At 50.2% G+C, this 25,191-nt stretch overlaps 1 protein-coding gene across 1 annotated transcript in view; it reads right to left on the bottom strand.

Moving 5' to 3' along the window:
* The window catches only part of LOC142496046 (sodium- and chloride-dependent betaine transporter-like), a 91,044-nt gene that overhangs the window by 40,097 nt on the left and 25,756 nt on the right, over positions 1-25,191 (bottom strand). Inside the window, exons 2-4 of the mRNA XM_075602329.1 lie at positions 21,283-21,497; positions 824-958; positions 98-238 (exon numbers count right to left, since the gene is read on the bottom strand). Coding sequence (XP_075458444.1) covers positions 98-238; positions 824-958; positions 21,283-21,493 — 487 coding nt within the window. The 5' untranslated portion in view covers positions 21,494-21,497. The remainder of the gene's footprint in view (positions 1-97; positions 239-823; positions 959-21,282; positions 21,498-25,191) is intronic.

Genomic DNA, 25,191 nt, shown 5'->3' on the forward strand with positions numbered 1-25,191 from the left:
CCTCTCCCACCCCCTCTATCACCCCCTCTCCCACCCCCCCTCTATCACCCCCTCTCCCACCCCCCCTCTATCACCCCATCTCCCATCCCGTGAATACCTGTGTTCCAGGTGTGGTTGCAGCTGGCCCAGGGAAGCTCGGCTGTGAAGGAACTGAAGAGGTAAAATAACGCCCAGGCCAGGATAACAACGTAATAAATATTTAGGTAACACTCTATCACCTGCGAGGCGTATCCAATACCTGCCAGAGAACACGGGATATACACGTCATATACACGTCATGCACAGGCAGAGAGGAGGCGATAACACGACAGATGTGTCAGTGGGGAATGTGACAACTCTCTCAGCAAAATGTGTTTTGTTTTTTTATCACACCAAGTTTATAGCAGAGATACCTTAATAAATTATATATCAAATAATACTGCAAGGCAAAGTCACGTCTGGGCCGGTAACAGCTGATACAATAATGCCAGAGGTCGTCTGTATGAGCACTAACAGAAATCATCATGCAGGCTGCATGGCTAGCTCTGTCCACAAGGTGGCACTGTCTGATCCCACACATCAGGGCCGATTTATTTAAGATTCCAGGAGGCAAAAGCTGGAGAAAAAGCAGAGCAAAAACAGCAGCAACAACAAAAGATTTCTATTGAAAGCACTGGTGTTTTTTTCCTTTGAGAAATCCGGTGCTGTTTTTTTTGCTCTGGTTTTGCAGCTCTGAGACTTTAGTAAGTAAATAACATCCATCGGGTCATGTGCTGTTGGATATTTCAGTTGAGTGCAGGAGAGTGGGCGAGTAAGTGGCTGCTCCCCCTGTGATCAAACCAACCTTCAAAGAGGGGGCAGATTTTCCTCCAGGCTGTGACTCCCCCCTGGCTGGTGTACTGTCCCAGCGCCGTCTCCAGGAAGAAGACGGGGATCCCGCAGGTGAAGAGGAAGATGAGGTACGGGATGAAGAAGGCACCTGAGGGGCGACAGCGAGAGATAGAGAGACAGACGGGACAGTGACAGAACGAGGAGACAGACGGGACAGTGACAGAACGAGGAGACAGACGGGACAGTGACAGAACGAGGAGACAGACGGGACAGTGACAGAGCCGGGGGACAGACGGAACAGTGACAGAGCGGGGGGACAGTGACAGAGCGGGGGGACAGTGACGGACAGGGCCACCAACAGGGTCGCCGGTGTTGGCGTCCCGGGCCCCGTGATTCAGGGCTGTGCCCGTTTTATAAAAAAAAAAAAATGCCGGCGATTCTGTGCGCATGCGCAGAGCCAAGGTCTCAGCGCACATGCGCATGGAAGCAGGGTGTCAGGCCTGCTGCCTGTGGGCCTGCTGCCTTTGGGCCCGCACCACCCTTGCTCCCCCCCCCCCCGCTCCCAAAGTGGAACGGAGGGGAAGCGCTGTTGCGAGCCCGCGCGTGCCAATTCAGCGTAACCTGCGCGCGCCAACCCAGTCACCCTCCCAGTCACTCAGTGAGCAACCCAGGCAGTCAGTCACCCACTCACCCAGGCAGTCACCCACCCAGGCAGTCAGTCACCCGCACACCCAGGCAGTCAGTCACCCAAGGCAGTCAGTCGCCCACCCGCCCACCCAGGCAGTCAGTCGAAGGCAGTCAGTCGCCCACCCGCCCACCCAGGCAGTCAGTCAGTCGCCCACCCGCCCACCCAGGCAGTCAGTCGCCCACCCAGGCAGTCAGTCGCCCATCCACCCACCCAGGCAGTCAGTCAAGGCAGTCAGTCGCCCACCCGCCCACCCAGGCAGTCAGTCGCCCATCCACCCACCCAGGCAGTCAGTCAAGGCAGTCAGTCGCCCACTCGCCCACCCAGGCAGTCACCAAGTCACCAACCAACACAGTCAGTCACCTCTCTTTTGTTTAAAATATAAAAATAAACAGATTGCATTGTAATGTTTTTTTCCGTATTGCAATAAGAAGAAAACAGTTAAGTAAAAGTTGAGCGCTAAAAACTATTTTTCGTGGTAGGTGCGCTATGGGTTTGGGGGACTGGGGGTTTTGCCCTGCTCCTTTCATTTGTCCTGGGCCCCATGATTTCTGTTGGCGGCCCTGGTGACAGAGTGGGGGGACAGATGGGGACAGTGACAGAGCGGGGGGGACAGACAGGACAGTGACAGAGCGAGGAGACTGACAGGACAGCCAGAGCGGGAGGTCAGTGACAGAGCGGGGGGACAGTGACAGAGCGGGGGGACAGAAGGAACAGTGACAGGGGAGGGGGACAGTGACAGAGCGGGGGGGACAGACAGGACAGTGACAGAGCGAGGAGACTGACAGGACAGTCAGAGCGGGAGGTCAGTGACAGAGGAGGGGGACAGTGACAGAGCGGGGGGACAAACGGGACAGTGACAGAGCAAGGAAACAGACAGGACAGTGACACACCTCCCCCAGTCCCTCTCACACCTCCCCCAGTCCCTCTCACATCTCCCTCAGTCCCTCTCACACCTCCCCCAGTCCCTCTCACACCTCCCCCAGTCCCTCTCACACCTCCCCCAGCCCCTCTCACACCTCCCCCAGTCCCTCTCACACCTCCCCCAGTCCCTCTCACACCTCCCCCAGCCACTCTCACATCTCCCTCAGTCCCTCTCACATCTCCCCCAGTCCCTCTCACATCTCCCTCAGCCCCTCACACCTCCCCCAGCCCCTCTCACACCTCCCCCAGTCCCTCTCACACCTCCCTCAGTCCCTCTCACATCTCCCTCAGTCCCTCTCACATCTCCCTCAGTCCCTCTCACATCTCCCTCAGTCCCTCTCACACCTCCCCCAGTCCCTCTCACATCTCCCTCAGCCCCTCTCACATCTCCCCCAGTCCCTCTCACATCTCCCTCAGTCCCTCTCACATCTCCCCCAGCCACTCTCACACCTCCCCCAGTCCTTCTCACATCTCCCTCAGTCCCTCTCACATCTCCCCCAGTCCCTCTCACATCTCCCCCAGCCCCTCTCACACCTCCCCCAGTCCCTCTCACATCTCCCCCAGCCACTCTCACACCTCCCCCAGTCCCTCTCACACCTCCCCCAGTCCCTCTCACATCTCCCCCAGTCCCTCTCACATCTCCCTCAGTCCCTCTCACATCTCCCCCAGCCACTCTCACACCTCCCCCAGCCCCTCTCACACCTCCCCCAGTCCCTCTCACATCTCCCCCAGCCACTCTCAAACCTCCCTCATATCTCTCCCTCCCCTCGCACACAGGCGGGGGGGGGGGGGAGGGAGATGGTATGCAGCGGCAGAGCAATCACTTCAGTCAGAGCAGGATGTGAGGAGCTCTAACTGCAGGCACCGGAAGTTCCGGGTCAGACAGCTAGATGGCGCACCTCCCCTGCAGTCCTGCTCTGAAACATGTGATTCTACTGCCGGTTAATGCACCGGTTCTGCGAACTTGAAAAATTCCAGTAACCGGTTCGCGCCATACATGGCGAGCTATACTGATCTTAATGCTCCTCTCTCTCTACTTCCAAGATTGTTACAACCCCCCCCTCATCATCTCACCCTCCCCCCATCCTCCTCTCACACCACCACCTCCTCCTCCTTCCACACCTTCACCCCCCTCCTCCTCCCTCCACACCTTCACCCCCCTCCTCCTCCCTCACCTTCACCCTCCCATCTCCTTCGTCACCTTCACCCTCCCCCTCATCCTCCTCTTTCCTCACCACCACCCCCTCCTTCCTCAGCACCACCCCCCTCCTTCCTCACCACCTCCTCATCCTCCTACCTCTTCATCCTCCTACCTCTTCATCCTCCTTCCTCACCCTCTCCCCCTGCCTGTGGAGGTCCTCCTGGCAGACAGGGACTCAGTGGAGCTCTCCTCTCCCATGTGCAAAGCTGGAAGGAAGCTACATTTCCCAGCATGCAAATGGGGGAGCTGTGCATGAGCCTTAATGACGTTGAGCCCTCCCATTGGCTAGTCTTCTCCTTGGCTGGGAGGTGGGTGATGACGCTGCAGCCTGTTTCTGAATCGGAGGTAAGAGCGGGGGCCCTGCAGCCGGCCACCCTTCACTCTCGCGCTACCCGCACGTCCAGAGAGGGAAAATACCCGACACATACATGTCCAGGATTACCTCTAATTTTTTACCAGACAGATCGGCAAAATACCTGGTCTGTCCGGTTCAAAACTGGACACCTGGCAACCCTACGACTCAGTATTGTCTGCATCTCCCTGGGTTGCTCCCTCAGTGGAGGCCTGGGAACATCTCAATACACATTCTTCTGAGGAATAAGGGGCCCCTTCATTTTCCGTGATACCCACTGATCGTTTATAGGACCACAGTCATCATGTTGTGGTGCTGTCTGACCCATTTACTAGACATGGCCCACCTTGATTGTTAAGCTTTAGTTTTAGAAGCTCCTGAACAATGTACTCATCAGACACTGGGCTGAAATTGAAATCCACGAGTACAGTGATACAGGAGTTCGCACAGTCTGGGCTTCCAGATTAAGGTCATGTTTGCCTCTTGATAATAAGGAAGGAGCACACGCCACAAAGTATTCATTGAATGTGTTGACAATGGATGAATGATCAGACAAAATTACATCATCCTGTTTGATAATGGAAGCTTCTTGATAGCTGCAGGGCTCAAATAATATTATTGATGACCTCCCAGATTTCTGCAGGATTTCACAGGGCTATAATTTGCTCAGCAATTTGTATCTATTCTAGCAAATAAAAATATCACTTGTGAGCACATTCACATGTCTCGGTCCGGTCTGCAATGCTGCTTTTGTAAGGCATCGGGGATAACGTCCTTTGCGACGTCTTCCCTCCTAACCTGTCATCCCGTAGACCTCCACTCTTCTAGAGTGCCACGGAGCTAAGCTCCGCCCCCTCGGACCCGCCACGCTTCTCTCGCGCGTGGCGCGCACACGTGACGTTGTGCACCGCTCCCCAGCTGCGTGGCAAGTACTTCCAGCCCCACTTGTCTCCTGCAGCCAATCCTTGCCTCCGCGGAGGCCGCGCCTCCGCTCCGCCTCCCTTGTTACCGGTTCCTTTCCTGCTTTGCTGAGCATAACTAGTTGCATCCTTGTGCTCCTGCGGTTGTTGTGCCTTGCTCTGTCTTGTCTCTTTCACAATTTGGATTACTCGTGTACCGACCCGGCTTTACTTTGGAAACCCCTCTGGATTTTGACCCCGGCTTACCCTCGACGCTGCTGACCTCTCCAACCCCAGACCACGGCTATACGGACTTCTACGATTCTGACCTTTCCAACCCAGGACCTTGGCAAGTATCAGGACTAACCCGCTCTCTCCAACCCAGACCCGGCTACGTTGACAGTCCGCCTGCCAGGCACGCCTCCGCTGCTGGGGTGCGAGGTTCTATACTTCCCCACCTCAGTACTGGGGTCCTGTGTTGCTCGTGGGCAGCGCAAGCGTTACAGCTTTTCACCATTATAACTTAGGGCAGGTCCCCGCTGGCTACTGCAGCGCACGCTGTGGCGGATGCTGAAGGGACAAGAGCCGCCCCACAATTGGGTCGGGCCCGCTGCGAGGGGGGGTCACCGTGCTGCGCGCGACAGAAACTCCTGCTCTCAAGAAAATTGAGAGCAGGACTCGCGACGGAGCACTAGGCCACGCCCCTCCGGCGGTTCAGCCAATAAGGGCGAACCTGCCGGGTGATGTCACGGCCGCGCCCCCGTCACGCCCCCCCCCATCCCCGTCTTTCCTCCTGCAGCAAACTGCAGACCGTGGGACTTGGCTGCAAGCGCTGCCTGCCTCATAGACGTGCGTGCAGCACAGGCACTGGGGCTGTAGCCATAGCATAACGTACTTCCACTGCAGCCAGGGATTCTGGGTAATGACATGCAAATGAGCACACAGTGTCAACTTTTGCTTCTTATCCATTTTAACATGGACCCCTATATGCTTCTGCCTGTCGTATTACATAGCTTTCCAGCACGGCCTGTGTTACATAAGTGCAGAGCCAGTAACCCTTCATACAGACAGTTACCTGTATAATAACCTTTTGTGTCTCCGGTGTGAGGCTGGTTATGCTGGCTCTGCAATGTGTAACCTATTCCAACTTCATATTGCAGAGCCAGCATAACCAGCCTCACACTGAAAAGACACAAAAGGATGAAACAGCTGTCTATGAGTAGGGTTACTGGCTCTGCACTTCTTTAACCCAGGCTGTGCTGGAAAGCTGTGTAATACGGCAGGCATAAGCTTATAGGGGTCCATGTGAAAATGAATAAGAAGCAAAAGGTGACACTGTGTGCACTAATTTGCCTGTCATTTCCCAGAATCCCTGGCGGCAGCGGAAGCATTGTATGCTATGACATAGTAGGGAAAAGCAGGATGGCAGACCTGTTTGAGACATGTTTATAGGGTTGCCAGGTGTCCGGTATTGAACCGGACAGCCCGGTATTTGGTTACTCTCAGAGATAATACCCTGGGTAGGAAGAGAGCAGGGCTTCTGCTGCTAGGGGGCTGGGCAGCTTCCTCCAACCTGACTGGCTGCCGCTGCATAATGCAGCCAATCAGGAGGTGGTGGCTGGAGCCTGGGGGGGTGGGGCCAAAGTGTGGAGGAAAAGCATGGAGCAGAGAGAGGTAAGACTGTGTTTTGTGTGTATTTGTTCTGTTGTGTGTGTGTGTGTGTGTGTGTCAGGGAGGGGGGGTGAGAGGATGAAGGGAGGGGTGGGGGGTGAGAGAGGATGAAGGGGGGGAAGGTGAGAGAGGATAAAGGGAGGGGGTGAGAGGATGAATTGAGGAGGGGATGAGAGAGGATGAAGGGAGGGGGGATGAGAGGATAAAGGGAGGGGGGATGAGACAGGATGAAGGGGGGTGAGAGGACGAGAGGATAAGGGGAGAGAGGATGAAGAGGGGTGCAACAATCTTGGAATATGTGGGAGGAGCAGTAAGATCAGTATTGCTCGCCATGTACAGTATGACTGCAGGTAAGTTATTTATAAATGATCTGACCATTACGTCATTTGTTCTAAATTTCACTCCAAGCATGCAACAATTTGCACTATTTCGTATTCTATTTCCTAAAGAAATCCTCGGAAGGGCGCTCCCTCCCAGGACCCCTCCCCAAATGTTTTACGAAACAGAATATAAATTGATGCAAATTGGTGAATACGTGGAGTGAAATTTAGAAACAATGACATAACAGTCAGGTCATTTATAAATAACATTCTTCCACACCAACGATTCTCGCGCGTCGCACCTTTCACCATTGTGTCCAGTATTTTTGGACATGCCACCTGGCAACCCTACATGTGAATGTGCTCACAAGTGACATTGGACTCGAGTACAAAATCAGAGTCTGATATAGAATTGATTCGGAGCCAAGGTCACTTGCTGAGGTCAACAAGAAAAAGTTGGAGGTTAACACTTCTAAATGTGCGAGTGAACAGAACTTTGGGGCTAGATCCGAATCGTTTGATTTTACGTACATCATGCAATAGTGTATTATCACTGAAAGTGTCAGGCAATATACCAGAGGTTTGGATTCTGTTAGGACAAGACAATAAGATGCAATCCTGCTGCCTCCTCACTGCCCTGTTATACCCCTCCCTATACACCCCAACACCCTGTAATCCTCACTGCCCTGTTATACCCCTCCCTATACACCCCAACACCCTGTAATCCTCACTGCCCTGTTATACCCCTCCCTATACACCCCAACACCCTGTAATCCTCACTGCCCTGTTATACCCCTCCCTATACACCCCAACACCCTGTAATCCTCACTGCCCTGTTATACCCCTCCCTATACACCCCAACACCCTGTAATCCTCACTGCCCTGTTATACCCCTCCCTATACACCCCAACACCCTGTAATCCTCACTGCCCTGTTATACCCCTCCCTATACACCCCAACACCCTGTAATCCTCACTGCCCTGTTATACCCCTCCCTATACACCCCAACACCCTGTAATCCTCACTGCATTGTTATACCCCTTCCTATACACCCCAACACCATGCAGCCCTCCTCCATGTTATACCCCTCCTTATACTCCCCAACACCCTGCTGCCTCCTCACTGCCCTGTTATACCCCTCCGTATACACCCCAAAATGCTGTGGCCCTCCTCACTGCCCTGTTATACCCCTCCGTATACACCCCAAAATGCTGTGGCCCTCCTCACTGCCCTGTTATACCCCTCCCTATACACCCCAACACCCTGTAATCCTCCTCACTGCCCTGTTATACCCCTATGTATACACCCCAAAATCCTGCGGCCCTCCTCACTGCCTTCTTATACCCCTCCGTATACACCCCATCTCACTGCCCTGTCATAAACCTTCATATACCCCCCAACCATCCTGATGCCCTCCTCCCTGCCTTGTTATACCCCCTTCCTACACACCCCAAACTCCTGCTGCCCTCCTTACTGCTCTGTTATACCCCTCCCTATATACCCCAACACCCTGCTGCCCTCCTCACTGCCCTGTTATACCCAGCCATACACACCCCAACATCCTGCTGCCCCTCCTTACTGCCCTGTTATACCCCTCCCTATATACCCCAACACCCTGCTGCCCTCCTCACTGCCCTGTTATACCCAGCCATCCACACCCCAACATCCTGCTGCCCTCCTCTCTGCTTTTTAGCTCCCCCTTTATACTCTATTGTATTTCAGTGCTTCTGTCCCATGTGAATGTGTATTTCTAATCAATAGAATTACCCCCTCTCCCCTGGAGTGTTAGCTCTGTTGTGGTCTCTGTGACATGTTTATAAAATCTTGGCCCTCTTGTAATCTGTCTGATAGAGATGTTGAAGGGGCGCAGAATGCTCTCTTTGTTTTCCCGTTGTGGGCTCAGTGTTACTACACAAAGCTTGTTATTGCTCTGTAACAAATACCAATGAGACACACACAGCTACGCGCCACTTCAGTGCCAGAGGAGCCTGTAACACAATGCGGCCCGGTGACACACAGAGCAACGCACAGCTGGCTACTCTGGCAGGGAAAAGGTTAGCAGGGCCCCCTCTCTTTGCCCCCAAAGAACAATCCTGAATACAGCGGAAACAACTGACAAAACAGCTTTAAAAGTGAGCCGGAGCTTCATTCTTCTGCTTAACTAGTGTGAAGGGGACGCCCCCCCCCCCCCGTCCCCCCCACACACACACGGCCAGAGAGAGGGGGTTACCACAGGCACAGAACAGAGGCACAGAGCCCCTCATATACACCCCCCCTCCTAGGGCCTCTTCTCAGTCTCTCCTACTGACATCTCTATCATTTCCAAAACACTACTAACCACAACTGGTTACACACGGGTCCGACCAAAAGTGGTCCAATCAGAACCTGATATGCAACATCAACAAACAGTACCGTGGGAAACCCTTCTGAAGAAATGATGCACACAACAGCCAAAAATATATATATACATATATACATATATACATATATATATACAGCTAGATAATGGAACTCATTGGTGTGAGCCATATCTAAAAATAATTAATGGGAATAGCAGCATGTATGGAAAAAATATCCTAATAAAATACATTATAATACATAAGTGAACCATAAAGAAGTAAATTATGATATATCAGTTGAGCCGTCAGCACTAGTAATCATATACGTGAAGAGATGCACATGAACAGAAAGTACTTAAGTACAAATATAGGATAAAGTATCTGTCGTCTAAATGTAGCATTGGTTGAACTTGATGGACGTACGTCTTTTTTCAACCTCATCTACTATGTAATTGTTTTCATACAATTCAGTAGCCTGCAACTGGCCTGTAGATCATTGACCAGAGTGACCCAGACTCTCTTAGTCACAGCCAGATAGTGAGAAAAACATGGGTGAGTGATTCCGGAGAAGAAAACAGTCATATAGATTGAGTCCTCACATTCTCTGTTTCAATGAGGGTTCAGAGAGGCACGTCTCGAAGCAAAGGCCCACAAGAGTGTGAAGAAAGGGCAAACTAATAGTAGTGAAAGACGCGTGCCAGTCTCTTTATGTTTTTCCAAAATGGCGGAGCAAGCTTCTGACGGAGAAAATCTCCTTTGCTGCCCGGAAGTAAGTGCAGTCTCTGCATCATGCGGACAAGTCCATATCGGGCCGCGGCTCACTGCGGGAGGGAAGGTACCTCCTACTCTATGTCGGACAAACAGGGTCTACGCTACCACATTCTCCCAAGGTCACACCTGTAAACACACCCCGACGCGCGTTTCACCACAGCTTCATCAGGGGTCATCTCTATGAAGGCTTATGCCTCTCCCTTTTATAATGATCATGTATGACATCCCCACTTATCTAATTTAAAGATACTATTAGAAAGAGAAACCACGTTAAAACAGCTCCAAATCAATCATATGTACATAGAAAAGTTGAGTTCTTCATTTAAACCATTTGGTTGAACACTATCAAAAATAAAAATCCAAGAATTTCCTCTCTTAAGCAATGTCTTCTCATAATTACAACCCGTCCCCCGGATTTCCAAGCTGACATTGTCAACACTAAAGCAGTGATGCTTAATGAACGAGAAATACGCGTTTTTTCTTAAAGTAGTGCATTGATAATTCTGTTGATGTGTTCCAATAATCTTGGGGGGGAGTGGGGGGTGACCCAGTAGAAACTTTATCCTGGGCCCTGGGAAAGCTGTCTACGGACACACACACCTTAAGTGGGGGGGGCCTCCGGTGCCGCAACGATCAGTTGGCCTGGGTTCTGGTGCGGAGGTGGAGCCTACATGGGAGGCTGGGCCGCAGCAGGGGGAAGAAACCTGCTTCAAGAGGGGGGGGGGGGAGGGCGAGATGGGTCCCGGTAGCCGGATGTGGATGTTGCTGGCTGATAGTCAACCAAGCTGTGTGCCTGGTGAGTACAGAAATACGGGATAAACAGAGCGTCCCATGGGAGGACGAGTCAGCTCCTCCCTAGGCTGTGATAATACAAGGAGTGCTCAACTCAAGTCCTCAAGCCCCCCAACAGGCCAGGTTTTAAGGATAAAACCTTCGACTGAGCCACCTGTGCTGAAGCTGGGATATCCTGGGAAAACCTGACGTGGGGGGGGGGGGGAGGCTTGAGGAACCCTGTGCTAATGTATAGATAAGACAACGTTTCCTTGCAGTGTGTGCAGGAGGGGTACAGGGGGGTTGTAGGAGTGGATGTTGGAGTAGGCATAGGAGTGGGTGTTGGAGTAGTGTACAAGTGAGTGCAGCAGGGTTGGAGGAGTGTGTAGGAGTGGGTGAAGGAGGGGATGTACACTACCCCCACCACACACACACAAACCCACCCACCACACACGCAATACACACACACACACACACACTATACACTTAGGAGGAGACAGTCAGACCCGGCAGAGAGATACCCGACGCAGCTGTGGTCCGGCAGCCAGACACAGAAATTGGGCCCGACCTCTGTCTTAACTTCCAGTTCCATCCAGGTGGGCCCCTGGCAGCTGCCTGGCCCGGAACAGTTGTCCCGGTTCTCCCCCCCTGTTGGCGACCCTGGTTACAGGGCGCCAGAGTCCAAACAGAAAGGTATTTTGTCAGGCAAAGATCGGGTGATCACAGCCAGCTTAATTAGTCGCAGTGCGTTAGTAATATTAACATCTACATCCCTCACATAAACTTATGCGGGCTATATTGATCTGAGTTCCCCTACAGTACACTAAACGAAGGCTTTTTTTTTACTTGGACATAACAATCTGAGCAATTAACTCGGTTACTGTGTAAGCTCATTAAGAGTTATACATTGAGTGTTTCAGAATGCAGTATTCTTCATAACCTTGTGTGTGCTACTGTATTTTCATCTGAGTGCACTAACACTAACAAGGTTTCTGAACATAACAATCTGAGCAATTCAGTTACTTTGTAAAGCTTGCTACCACCCCAATCAAGCCCTAAAGTTCTCCTCACTAGAACATTTAGAAACATTAACCCACAACAGTTTCTGGCTGACCTTACCAACTTCCATTGGTACAGAATCGACTTAATTCCCGACCCTGATTCTGCGCTCGACTATTTCCAATCCGAGTTCTTAAAACTCTGTGATACCCATGCTCCACTACGCAGAATAAGAGTACGGGGGGCCCACCTTCCTTGGGTTACAGCTGACCTTATAGCACTTTACCATTTCAGGGATGCCTTGTGGAAACGCTACAAAGTAACTGGCACTACCAAGGATATTAATAACTACAGATGCCTGCGGAACATGTGCACAAGGCAAACAAGGCACGCAAAAGCACAATATTACTGTGACAGGGTAAATAAAAGCCACCAGCTATAGCCTGGCAGACCTATGTCTAGTCTGCAGTGCAGCAGTGACTAGGTTAACTTCAGCTGGGAACCTCAGGACAATTAGTTGGATCCCAGCTGCCTAATCAAGGTGTGTTAAAACCCCAGGCTGTAGACACATGGGGCTGGCTGTTCAGGAGAGAGGAGATTACTGATAGAAGGTCTGTCTGTTGTATGCTATCTGAAACAGGAAAATCCCCTGAAACTCTGGAGAGAGAACAGCTTGATACAAGGTCTGTTAGCAAAGTACATGGTTCATCAACTATCTGTCTCCTGCATAGAAAAGAGTAGTTGCCTTATTTTTACTCTGTCTGATAAAGAGAAACTGTTTTGTCTGCTGAAGAAAAATAAAATTTTCTTTTGTTTGCTGATGAAAAGCTATTTTTGTTTTGTGTGCTGTATAAATTAAGGCTAAATAAATAAGCCTTATCCAAAGAACCTGCGTGTGTAGTTGCATTTACCCTGCAACAATTACTCTGACAATCTCCTCCAGAATACATCAAACCCAGCCTGACCTGTTGTGGAGATGGGGGGAGGCTTGAGGAACCCTGTGCTATTGTATAGATAAGACAATATTTCCTTGCAGTGTGTGCAGAAGGGGTACAGGGGGGTTGTAGGAGTGGATGTTGGAGTAGGTATTGGAGTGGGTGTTGGAGTAGTGTACAAGTGAGTGCAGGAGGATTGGAGGAGTGTGTAGGAGTGGGTGAAGGAGGGGATGTACGCTACACCCACCACACACACACAAACCCACTCACCACACACACAATACACACACACACTATACACTTAGGAGGAGACAGTCAGACCCGGCAGAGAGATACCCGAAGCAGCTGTGGTCCGGCAGCCAGACACAGAAATTGGGCCCGACCTCTGTCTTAACTTCCAGTTCCATCCAGGTGGCCCCCCCGCAGCTGCCTGGCCCGGAACAGTTGTCCCGGTTCTCCCCCCCTGTTGGCGGCCCTGGTTACAGGGCGCCAGAGTCCAAACAGAAAGGTATTTTGTCAGGCAAAGATCGGATGATCACAGCCAGCTTAATTAGTCGTAGTGCGTTGGTAATATTAACATCTACATCCCTCACATAAACTTATGCGGGCTATATTGATCTGAGTTCCCCTACAGTACACTAAACAAAGGCTTTTTTTTACTTGGACATAACAATCTGAGCAATTAACTCGGTTACTGTGTAAGCTCATTAAGAGTTATACATTGAGTGTTTCAGAATGCAGTATTCTTCATAACCTTGTGTGTGCTACTGTATTTTCATCTGAGTGCACTAACACTAACAAGGTTTCTGAACATAACAATCTGAGCAATTCAGTTACTTTGTAAAGCTTGCTACCACCCCAATCAAGCCCTAAAGTTCTCCTCACTAGAACATTTAGAAACATTAACCCACAACAGTTTCTGGCTGACCTTACCAACTTCCATTGGTACAGAATCGACTTAATTCCCGACCCTGATTCTGCGCTCAACTATTTCCAATCTGAGTTCTTAAAACTCTGTGATACCCAGGCTCCACTATGCAGAATAAGAGTACGGGGGGCCCACCTTCCGTGGGTTACAGCTGACCTTATAGCACTCTACCATCTTAGGGATGCCTTGTGGAAAAGCTACAAAGTAACTGGCACTACCAAGGATATTAATAACTACAGATGCCTGCAGAACATGTGCACAAGGCAAACAAGACATGCAAAAGCACAATATTACTCTGACAATCTCCTCCAGAATACATCAAACCCAGCTAACATCTGGAAGGTTATCAACAACATATTCCAGCCTTTTAGCCATCAACAAGCAAGTAATATCACAAAGGAGCATATTACTCTAACAAATCCCACTGACATTGCAAATGCATTCAATGATTACTTAAGGGGTGTGCTACTAACTTATTAGCGAAACGCAACCCAAACCACAAACATGAACCTCACTCTGAGAGTACTCCTGTAGCCCCACCCTCTCACAACACTGCTCGCAATTTTCAATTTGTCCCAATATACAAAGAGGAGATTACACAAGCGCTCCTCAAATTAAAACTAAGCAGCCAATGTGGACCTGACTTACTGCAATCAAAGTTCCTAAGACCTGGTGCCCCAGCCATTGCTAAACCAATTGCTTCCCTAGTCAACTCTATTCTGTCTGCAGGCCATATCCCTTAAACCTGGAAAACTGCCAGAGTTGTCCCAATCTTCAAAAGTGGGGACAAAAACACTGTCTCAAACTACAAGCCAATCTCCCTTTTCCCAATCCTATCCAAAGTCATGGAAACATGTGTTCAGTCCCAATTAAGCAATTACTATACCAAGACAAATTTCCCTAGCCAATTCCAATCTGGCTTTCGCCACAAACACTCCACCGTAACTACCCTGCTAAAAGTTTGCAACGAAATCCAGTGTGGAATGGAACGGGGACAACGCACTGGTACAATATTCCTAGATTTTGCAAAGACTTTTGATACTTTTGATCATGTTATCTTGCTTAACAAACTCCAGTGCTCTGGAATAGGGAAGCATACTTTAAACTGGTTTCATTCCTACCTATCAGGTAGATCCCAATATGTGTCTATCTCAGGCTCTAATTCCAACCCCTTGGATATCACCTGTGGTGTCCCGCAAGGCTCTGTTCTGAGGCTCCTACTCTTCTCAGTGTTCATCAATGATCTTCATACAGCTTGTAAGGGAGCTTCAATACACATGTATGCAGATGACACAATCTTATATGCACACAGCCCTAGCCTCTCCGACGTTGAACACTTACTTCAATCTGACTTTTTGAGACTTGAAAATTGGATTTCCCAAAACAAACTGTTTTTAAACATAGACAAGACTGTAACAATGGTATTTGGGACCAAGGCTACATTTTTCAAGCTTCCAATAACAGCTCCAGATCAGAACCAACGCTAATACCACCATAACTCCTGTTACTCGTTTTAAATACTTGGGCATATGGTTTGACTCCCATTCAACATTTGGGGTGCACGTTGATACCCTGACATCCAAAACCTATGCCAAACTAGGGGTACTTTACAGGAACAAATACTCCCTAAGTCTGCTGGTCAGAAAGCGTATCGCACAGCAGATGCTAATGCCAATTATCGACTATGGGGACATTGTATATGGCTCGGCTCCCCAAACCCACCTTAGCAAACTTGATACCCTCTACAATTCAATATGCCGTTTTGTTCTCCAATGCAACTACAACACACATCACTGCGAAATGCTCAAATAACTAGATTGGTCATCACTTGAGTCTAGGCGCAAAGTTTATCTTTCCTTTCTTGCCTTCAAATACTGTACTTTCTGGGCAAGCTACCTGTCCATCTGAACAAGCTCCTCACCCCTACCACATGCAGCACTTATCATCTGAGATCTGACTCCAAAAGACGGTTCATGGTCCAAAGGCTCAACAAAGTATCCGTCCGCTCCTCCTTCTCTTACCGTGCACCCCAAAACTGGAACAGTCTACCGGAGACTCTCACAGCCGCCACCAGTCCGAGTTCTTTCAAAACTAAAGTTGTCTCACATTTTAATCTGGTCTGTAACTGTTACATACGCCTATAACATATACTATCTCTAACTATGCATGCAATGTCTTGTATATAATGTATACCCTGTTCACTTATGTAACTATGTATTTGTAACCATGTATTATTTGTCATCTTAACTCTACCCAGGGCATACTTGAAAACGAGAGGTAACTCTCAATGTATTACTTCCTGGTAACACATTTTATAAATAAATAAATAAATACTAAGGATTATACATTGGGGGCTTTGTCCCCTCCTGCTCTGATTCAGAGCGCAGTAACTGCAACAAGCTACAGAGTAACAATTATAGTTCTATCAATATGAATCTCTTGAATCAACTGACTATTCACAAACTAAGTTGTTATCCTAATTAAATGAGCAATTATCTCAGTTACCTTGTAATTAAATAATCGAACAGGGAATCTTACTGATGATCTAATTGAGACTTAGGCTGCGTCCATAGGACTGCAGCCGTGCTGAGGCGCACGGAGGCTGAGGGAAAGCACCCGCTTTCCCTGGCCTTGGTCCGGGAACGTGTCGGGGGGGGGAGGGGGGGCTGTGACGTCACGGAGCTGGTTCGCCCTCATTGGGCGAACCGCTCACGTGACTGGCCCTGCGCTCCCATGAGCGCTTGAATTTAACATTTTGCTAAGACTTACGCTTCCGCTCTCATTGCGGCTGCAGGGGCTCACTGCCGCGCAGCAGCGCGCCTCAGCACGGGTCAGCGCATAAGCGCTGACCATGCCCGAGGCCTAATAGAGGAGTACAGTATATACTGCTCAATAGCAATTGAAATGAGGAGATTTAATTCTAGTGCCCAAAATGCACCTTAATAGGAAGGTAAAAGGGTGCAACCTACACAAATAGGGTGAATATTGACCAAAAATAAGGGAGCGACAGTGATGGAGGTCACAGGCCTTCCCAGAAGACTTGCGTTTATGGTGCACACCTTGGAAATTAGAACGTAACTTTTAACGAGTCAAATTAAAAAGGATGGCAAATAATAAGTGCAGTGATACACTTGTGCAATATACTTTATTAATTATGTCTCTCCCTTTTTTAGTCTAATTGAGACTAGTTGTCGCTAAGTAAGTCCATCAATGTGGTTAACATCTTGAATTCTGGATTCGGGAACCATGCAACTATATCGAAGCCACTTGCAGGATTACTGACCTGCTCTGCGGACTACAAATACCTCGAGAAGCAGCACTGCCATCCACTAACTGTAATTGATGAGAACTCATTTCTAATATGACGTGCGTCTGTCCACTAACTAAATATTGGATTTTGGTAATTAACCAGGGGCATTTGCAGGTTAGTTTTCCTGCTTCATCGTACTGCAGCGCTACCATGTAACCGAGCCTTTCACTCACTGTAGCTAATTAAGCTGTGATGGTCCGATAACATAATCCCTATAAGGCCGCGATTACAGTTGCCGCGCACGACGGAGCGCGGGCCTGTCGCTCGTGCGAAACATGCACTGCGGCTGGAGGTGATTGGGAGGAGTGGCGGAAGCGTCACCAGGCTGGTTTGCCCTCATTGGCTGAACCGCTCACGTGACGCGGCTGTGACGCGGCCAACACACGAAAAAAAACAATTAAAAAAATTGCCCGTGCGATCGCTCTGCAGCGCTTGTGTGCACTATGGGCAGCCTCACTGAGGAACACACTTTTGTACTCACGGCGCACGGTGTCACGCACGCGGCCACTATAATCGCGGCCTAACTAAATGAAAGGTATATGCAGCATCCGTTTCCTGCTCCTCTGCCCAGAGAATGCCATTACAAGCAGGCCTCTCCAATATTAGCTGCTATTGATGAGCACTCCTTCAGCCAATATTATTGGCGTTCGTCCAATTGAAGATTGAACCCTGTTACCTGAGAACTAATCAGGGACAGCTGCGGGGTTATATTCCCGCCTCATCTGATCTACAGCACTGCTACATAACGGAGCTTTTAACCTATTAAAGTCAAAGACGCCGGTCACAACTGTTTGATCACTGTTTTGTTTCTGTAGATTTTATTTTGACTTAGATACTTAAATACAGTCAGTATTACACCTATCTCCTCTCTGCAACACCTCAGGCGTTACAAATTAGCCACCGGTTATTTGCAGCCTTTTACCATGCCAGTTTCTATGTTAATCCAAGCATAGCGGAACGTTGTTATACGGTAACACTCTCTCTGTAATAAGGTGAAATCTATTTGGTTTTACTTTAATTTTGTTATGTTGTGTTCCGACACTTTTTTGTACCCTACAATCTATTAAAGGTTATCTTTTAAACGCTTTATTTTACATACGGCCGTAACCTCTACCTCATCTCCTCCTAGTCATGGACACTCTTTTAGTCAACACCACCAAGGTATATGCATATATTGCATACTAAAAGATTCCTCTCCAGTTCATATACTAAAAGATTACCTGGCTGTGCACACTGCAGGGGCCTTTTTACACCTCCTCTGGGGGTTCCCTGTTTATACTCAATAACCTTGATTAAGGATCAGATATAAATTTGTCTTGAATTCTGTAGTGGGATTATACGTTATACATGATCATTATAAAAGGGAGAGGTGTAAGCCTTCATAGAGATGACCCCTGATGAAGCTGTGGTGAAACGTGCGTCGGGGTGTGTTTACACGTGTGACCTTAGGAGAATGTGGCAGTATAGACCCTGTTTGTCCGACAGAGAGGAGGAGAGATCTTCACTCCCACAGTGAGCCGCGGCCCGATAGGAACTTGTCCGCATGATGCAGATCCACTTCTGGTCAGCAAAGGAGATTTTCTCCATCAGAAGCTTACTCCGCCATTTTGGAAAAACATGAAGAGACTTGCACGCGTCTTTCACTACTATTAGTTTGAACTTTCTTTGCCCATTGTTGGCCTTTGCTTTGAGACTTGCCTGTCTGAGCCCTCATTGAAAAAGGGAATGTGAGGACTCATTATATATGACTGTTTTCTTCAACGGAATCACTCATGGTCTTCCTCAATATATTTTTGGAACTGTTTGTTAAATAACCACTTTCATGGCAGCTCTGTTGTTTTTGTCGATTAGACACAGGCCCTGTGACCCACCTACTGTTTACTTCAAGGTCTCAGCACATCACTTTCAAAGAGGTCGGGAAGACTTTGCTCTGCATGTGCTGAGGGAGTTAGTGTTAGACATTGCTACATACCCTACTCTGAGCTTTTGAGTCCACATTCTGCTGCACCCTACCCACCCCACACTCTGCTGCACACAACTCACCCAAAACTCAGCTGCACCCAACCCACCCCACACTCCCCCTTACCCTCCCCCTAATCCGATGCACCATACCCACCCCACACTCTGCTGTACCCTTCCCCAAACACTCCGCTGTACCCAACCCACCCCACACTTCGCTGCATCCACCCCACTGCACCCAACCTACCCCACACTTCGGTGCACCCTACCCACCCCACACTTTGCTGCACCCTACCCACCCCACACTTTTCTGCACCCAACCCACCCCACTGCACCCAACCTACCCCACACTTCGCTGCACCCTACCCACCCCACACTCTGCTGCATCCTACCCACCCTACTGCACCCTACCTACCCCACACTCTGCTGCACCCTACCCACCCAAAACTGAGCTGCACCCAACCCACCCCACACTCCACTGCCCCTTACCCTCCCCCTAATCCGCTGCACCATACCTACCCCACACTCCGCTGCACCTAACCCACCCACATCCAATGCACCCTACTCACCACACACTCTGCTGCACCTCACACCCCACTCAATGCCACACTCTACACCCCCCACACCCCGATGCCCCCCAATACTCAGCTGCACCTAACACACCCCACACTCTGCTGAACCCTTCCAACCCCACACTCTGCTGAAACCTACCCACCCCACACTCTGCTGCACCCTACGACCCCACACTCTGCTGCACCCTACCCATCCCATACTCGGCTGCAGCATACCCACCCCACCCTATGCTGCATCCAACCCACACTCCGCTGTACCCTACAACCCCACACTCTGTACTACCCAGATCTCCTCACCTCCCTGCTCTGTGCCCCCCCCCCCCCCCCCGTTTCCATTCCTCTCCCATCCGTTGTTCATGTGACAGTTTTTTCTGCTCCTTTCTCTGCTCTTCTGACAAATGGGTCTGTGATTTCTGAATCTCAGTCTACCCCCACACCCCCCTCTGTCCTCTTCTCTCAATGCCCCCTTTGTGAAAATATATTGCCTTTAGATCCTCCCCATGTTAACCCTTCACCGCTTGGAAAGTTCCAAAGGAATTTAACTCTAAACACATCTCGCCACATCTGCTCCACATATACAACCACCATCGCTACTCTCGGGGTCAGAGGTGTGTGTGCTGGGTCAGGGTGCTGGACACTAGGTATCATGGTGAAAGGTGTGTATGATGTGTCATACTGCTGGACACTGGGTGCCAGGGTGAGAGGTGTGTGATGGGTCAAGGTTCTGGACACTGGGTGTCATGGTGAGAGGTGTGTGATGGGTCAGGGTGCTGGACACTGGGTTCCAGGGTGAGAGGTGTGTGATGTGTCAAGGTGCTGGACACTGGGTGTCATGGTAAGAGGTGTGTGATGGGTCAGGGTGCTGGACACTGGGTTCCAGGGTGAGAGGTGTGTGATGGGTCAGGATGCTGGACACTGGGTTCCAGGGTGAGAGGTGTGTGTGATGGGTCAGGATGCTGGACAATGGATGTCAGGGTGAGAGGTGTGTGTGATGGGTCAGAATGCTGGACAATGGATGTCAGGGTGAGAGGTGTGTGTGATGGGTCAGGGTGCTGGACACTGGTTTCCAGGGTGAGAAGTGTGTGATGTGTCAAGGTGCTGGACACTGGGTGTCATGGTAAGAGGTGTGTGATGGGTCAGGGTGCTGGACACTGGGTTCCAGGGTGAGAGGTGTATGATGTGTCAAGGTGCTGGACACTGGGTGTCATGGTAAGAGGTGTGTGATGGGTCAGGGTGCTGGACACTGGGTGTCATGGTAAGAGGTGTGTGATGGGTCAGGGTGCTGGACACTGGGTTCCAGGGTGAGAGGTGTGTGTGATGGGTCAGAATGCTGGACAATGGATGTCAGGGTGAGAGGTGTGTGTGATGGGTCAGAATGCTGGACAATGGATGTCAGGGTGAGAGGTGTGTGTGATGGGTCAGAATGCTGGACAATGGATGTCAGGGTGAGAGGTGTGTGTGATGGGTCAGGGTGCTGGACACTGGGTTCCAGGGTGAGAAGTGTGAAGGGTCAAGGTGCTGGACACTGCGTGTCATGGTAAGAGGTGTGTGATGGGTCAGGATGCTGAACAATGGATGTTAGGGTGAGAGGTGTGCATGGTGGGTCAGGGTGACATGCACTGTCAGGGTGAGAGCTGTGTGTGATGGGTCAAGGTGTATATTTATATATACATGCATAGAAATAAATCCAAACGTACACATTGTGTTGATAATGATCTTTGCACATTACACAGCTTGTTCTGTAGCACTTCTATCCCCCACTGACAATGGACCTATTTTCACCATGCCCGTTGGAGACCAGCGTGCCCTGTGCTGCAGGGATGGGAAAATACTTACCGCCTCCGTTTTTGTAGCAGAGATAGGGAAATCTCCAGACGTTCCCTAACCCGATAATCTCCCCGGCAACAGAGAGAACAAACTCCACCTTGTTACCCCACTGCCCCCTCTCCTTCATCTCGGTTCCCTGCGCTGCATCCTCCGCCGTTACACACAGTGCGTCCGAGCCTGCTGCCCCGTTCCTGGTTTCTGCGCAGTCCTTCCGACCCATGGCTCTGGGGGAGGAGAAGGGATGAGCGTTAAGGGGACTCCTGCTGGTTATGAACATACAGCATTGTAGAGCAGGACTGAGACACAGGCTCCCGCTGCAAATATTGGCACCAGGTTTACTTTTAGAAAGAACCTCTGCTACCCGTCAGATGATTTTCTTTGATAAATCTGTTTTTCTTTAGCCGCAGTTTAAAGAAACAGCAAAAGACAGAAATGCCCAATACTACATCCAATGTGACAAAATACATAGTAAAATACTTAAATATTCTCATGAGCAAGGGTCATTTAGTTAAACCCTTTGGCCAAAGCGTTATAAGCCTGCAAGCCACGTCACGGCATGACCAGTAAGCAGGTCCTAACACTAACTGTGAAACATTGTCTTAAGGGTCCCATGTAATAATGGACTTGAGACAAAAGGTTGCACTGTGTGCTCATTTGCATGTCATTTAGAATCCCTTGCTGCAGTGGAAGCACTGTATGCTAGGAGATAATGGCGAAAAGCAGGGTTGCAGATCTGTCTAAGACAGGGGTGGGGAACCTTTTTTCTGCCAAGGGCCATTTGGATATTTATAACATCGTTCGCGGGCCATACAGACACAGACAGACAGGCACACGGCAGGCACAAAGCAGGCATGTAGGCACACAGAAACCCGCCCCCCTACCTCTGGTAGTTGCTGCTGCTGCTGGGGGGATCGTGTAGGGCGGATGCTGGGGTAAGTGCGGGGGGAACTGCTGGAGAAGCATGGGGGGAGTGCGGGGAATGCTGCGGGGGGAGTGCGGGGAATGCTGCGGGGGGAAGTACGGTGGCTGCTGGGGCTAGTACGGTGGCTGCTGGGGATCGTGTAGGGCTGCCGGCGCCTCACACCACCTCCTCCCTCCTCCCGATCGGGCGCGCGGCGGCCATTTTTTTAAAAATTAGCGCGACCCCGGTTAAAGCAGTTTCCTTAGCAGGGTCAGACCAAATGATTTCGAGGGCCTTATACGGCCCTCGGGCCTGACTTTCCCCACCCCTGGTCTAAGACATGTGAATGAGCTCACAAGTAATATTTTTATATGCTGTACGATGGAGGGTTTTTAGTCACATTTTCACCTCACCATAACCTAAATAATGTGTCGTGAAGACCTACCCAAAGTCTCAAATTGTAAAGCCAGTACAACCAACCTCACACTGTGAGATACCCTAAAGGTCAAAACAGTCTGCTGTGAGTGGGTTCACTGGCTTTTCATCTCATCCCACGCTATGTTTAAAAGATGTTTAAAACAGCAAGCATTTATTTAAGGGCTTCATGTAATAATGGACTTGAGACAAAAGATGGCACTGTGTGCTCATTTACATGTTATTTCCCAGAATCCCTTGCTGCAATGGAAGCACTGTATGCTAGGTGATAATGGTGAAAAGCAGGGTTGCAGACCTGTCTAAGTCGGTGTTTCTGGTGGCGTCGTGCATGCTGATCCGTGCTGAGGCGCGCTTTGTATATAATCTGAGACCCATTATTTTGTATTGTACCTTTCTGAGTGAAAGCTTCCGCAGGCGTGCTCACGCGTGCGGAACCTCGCTCAGCTTTTCGCGACAGCCAAATCTGTGTTTCAGCGCTTGCTGGAGAGGAGGTGCGGTCACGTGACCGCATTGCCGTCCAATCAGAGCGCTGCTCAGAAATGAGCTTAGACCCGAGAGCGGCCATTTTTCAGAGGTAGCTCCGCTCCCCGTACCCTCCGCTCCCCGTTCCCTCCGCTCCCCGTTCCCTCCGCTCCCCGTTCCCTCCGCTCCCCGTTCCCTCCGCTCCCCGTTCCCTCCGCTCCCCTATCTGGCTGAGGGGTCCAACAGGGGGTGTTGGCTGATCTGGGGTCTGCTGTAGTGGTGGCACTTACCTTTGGGGCCCAGACAGGGGATATATCCATGGATATAGGGGATATATATTATAGGGCATAGATATTGGATATATCTATATATATATATATCATATATATATATATATGTATGATATATAATAAATAAATAATATCAAATATATATATATTGGATAAAATGTATACTGTATACTGTATATAAATATATATATATATATACTAGCTGAGAGCCCCGGCGTTGCCCGGGATGTTTGTGGTGTGGGTGTGGCATTTGGGTGAGGAGTGGTCCACGCGGCCCATGTGCTGTGGTAGTGCTGCTGTGGCTGTACTGATGGTGATTGTATCGGTTTGCTGATTTGGGAGGGTTTGGTGCTGATGTGGGGGTGTGGATGTGGGTGTGCCGATGGGGGAGGTGCAAAGGTGCCGATGTATGGGTGCTGATGGTGTTGATGGGGGCTGGGAATGGCGGGGAGCCGAGAATGCCAGTTGTGTGTGTGTGTATACGTGTGTCTGTGTGTCTACGTGTGTCTGTGTGTCTACGTGTGTCTGTGTGTCTACGTGTGTCTGTGTGTATACGTGTGTCTGTGTGTATACGTCTGTGTGTCTGTGTGTCTGTGTGTATACGTGTGTCTGTATACTGTAGGTGTGTGTATGTATAGGTGTGTGTGTGTCTACGTGTGTGTGTGTGTCTACGTGTGTGTGTGTGTGTCTACGTGTGTGTGTGTCTGTGTACGTGTACGTGTGTGTGTGCCTGTCTACATGTGTGTGTGTGTGTCTGTCTACGTGTGTGTGTGTGTCTGTCTACATGTGTGTGTGTCTACATGTGTGTGTCTGTGGACGTGTGTGTGTGTGTGTCTGTCGACGTGTGTGTGTGCCTACATGTGTGTGTGTGTGTGCCTACATGAGTGTGTGTGTGTGCCTACATGTGTGTGTGCCTACATGTGTGTGTGTGTCTACATCTGTGTGTGTGTCTACATGTGTGTGTGTCTACATGTGCGTGTCTGTGTGTGTGCCTACGTGTGTGTGTGTCTACATGTGTGTGTGTGTGTGTGTGTGTACATGTGTGTGTACATGTGTGTGTGTGTGTGTGTGTGTGTGGTCTCTGTGTGTGTGTGTCTCTGTGTGTATGTATATATATATATATATATATATATATATATATATATATATATATATATATATATAATTATATATATATTTATGTATAGAGATATATATATATAGTGTGTGTGTATGGAGGGATGAGGGGGGAGCTGAAGGAATGTGTTGGGGGGGGAGGGGGAGCTGAAGGAATGTGTGGGGGGGGGGAGCTGCTTACCTTGCAGTCGGCAGCATCTTCCTCGTGCAGGCCGGGAGACGGACCCTGCAGTCATCTGGTACGGAGGGGCGGGGATGAGACCGGAGCCGGACAGAGGGCATGTGGAGGGGGGGGGGGAAGCTGCAGGGAGAGCAGCACGGGGCATGTGGAGGGGGGAGAGCAGCACGTAGCATGTGGAGGGGGGGAGCTCACCCGTCCTGCCGCTGCCTCACTCATCCTGCCGCTGCCTCACTCATCCGGCCGCTGCCTCACTCATCCGGCCGCTGCCTCACTCATCCGGCCGCTGCCTCACTCATCCGGCCGCTGCCTCACTCATCCGGCCGCTCACACGTGGATGTGAGGCGGGAGGCCGCGTGTTGTGGCCGCTCCCCCGCGTGTGTCCCGGGCACTCGCTCCGCTCCCCCGCTGACTGTAGCGGCGCCGGGGTGTGAGCTTGGGGGGGGGGGGGTGAGCTTGGGGGGGGATGAGCTTGGGGGGGGGTGAGGTGTGTGTGAGCTTGGGGGGGGGGTGGGAATGTGTGTGTGTGTACACGG

This window comes from Ascaphus truei, chromosome 5 (genome assembly GCF_040206685.1).
Source record: "Ascaphus truei isolate aAscTru1 chromosome 5, aAscTru1.hap1, whole genome shotgun sequence".
Taxonomy (NCBI): Eukaryota; Metazoa; Chordata; class Amphibia; order Anura; family Ascaphidae; genus Ascaphus; species Ascaphus truei.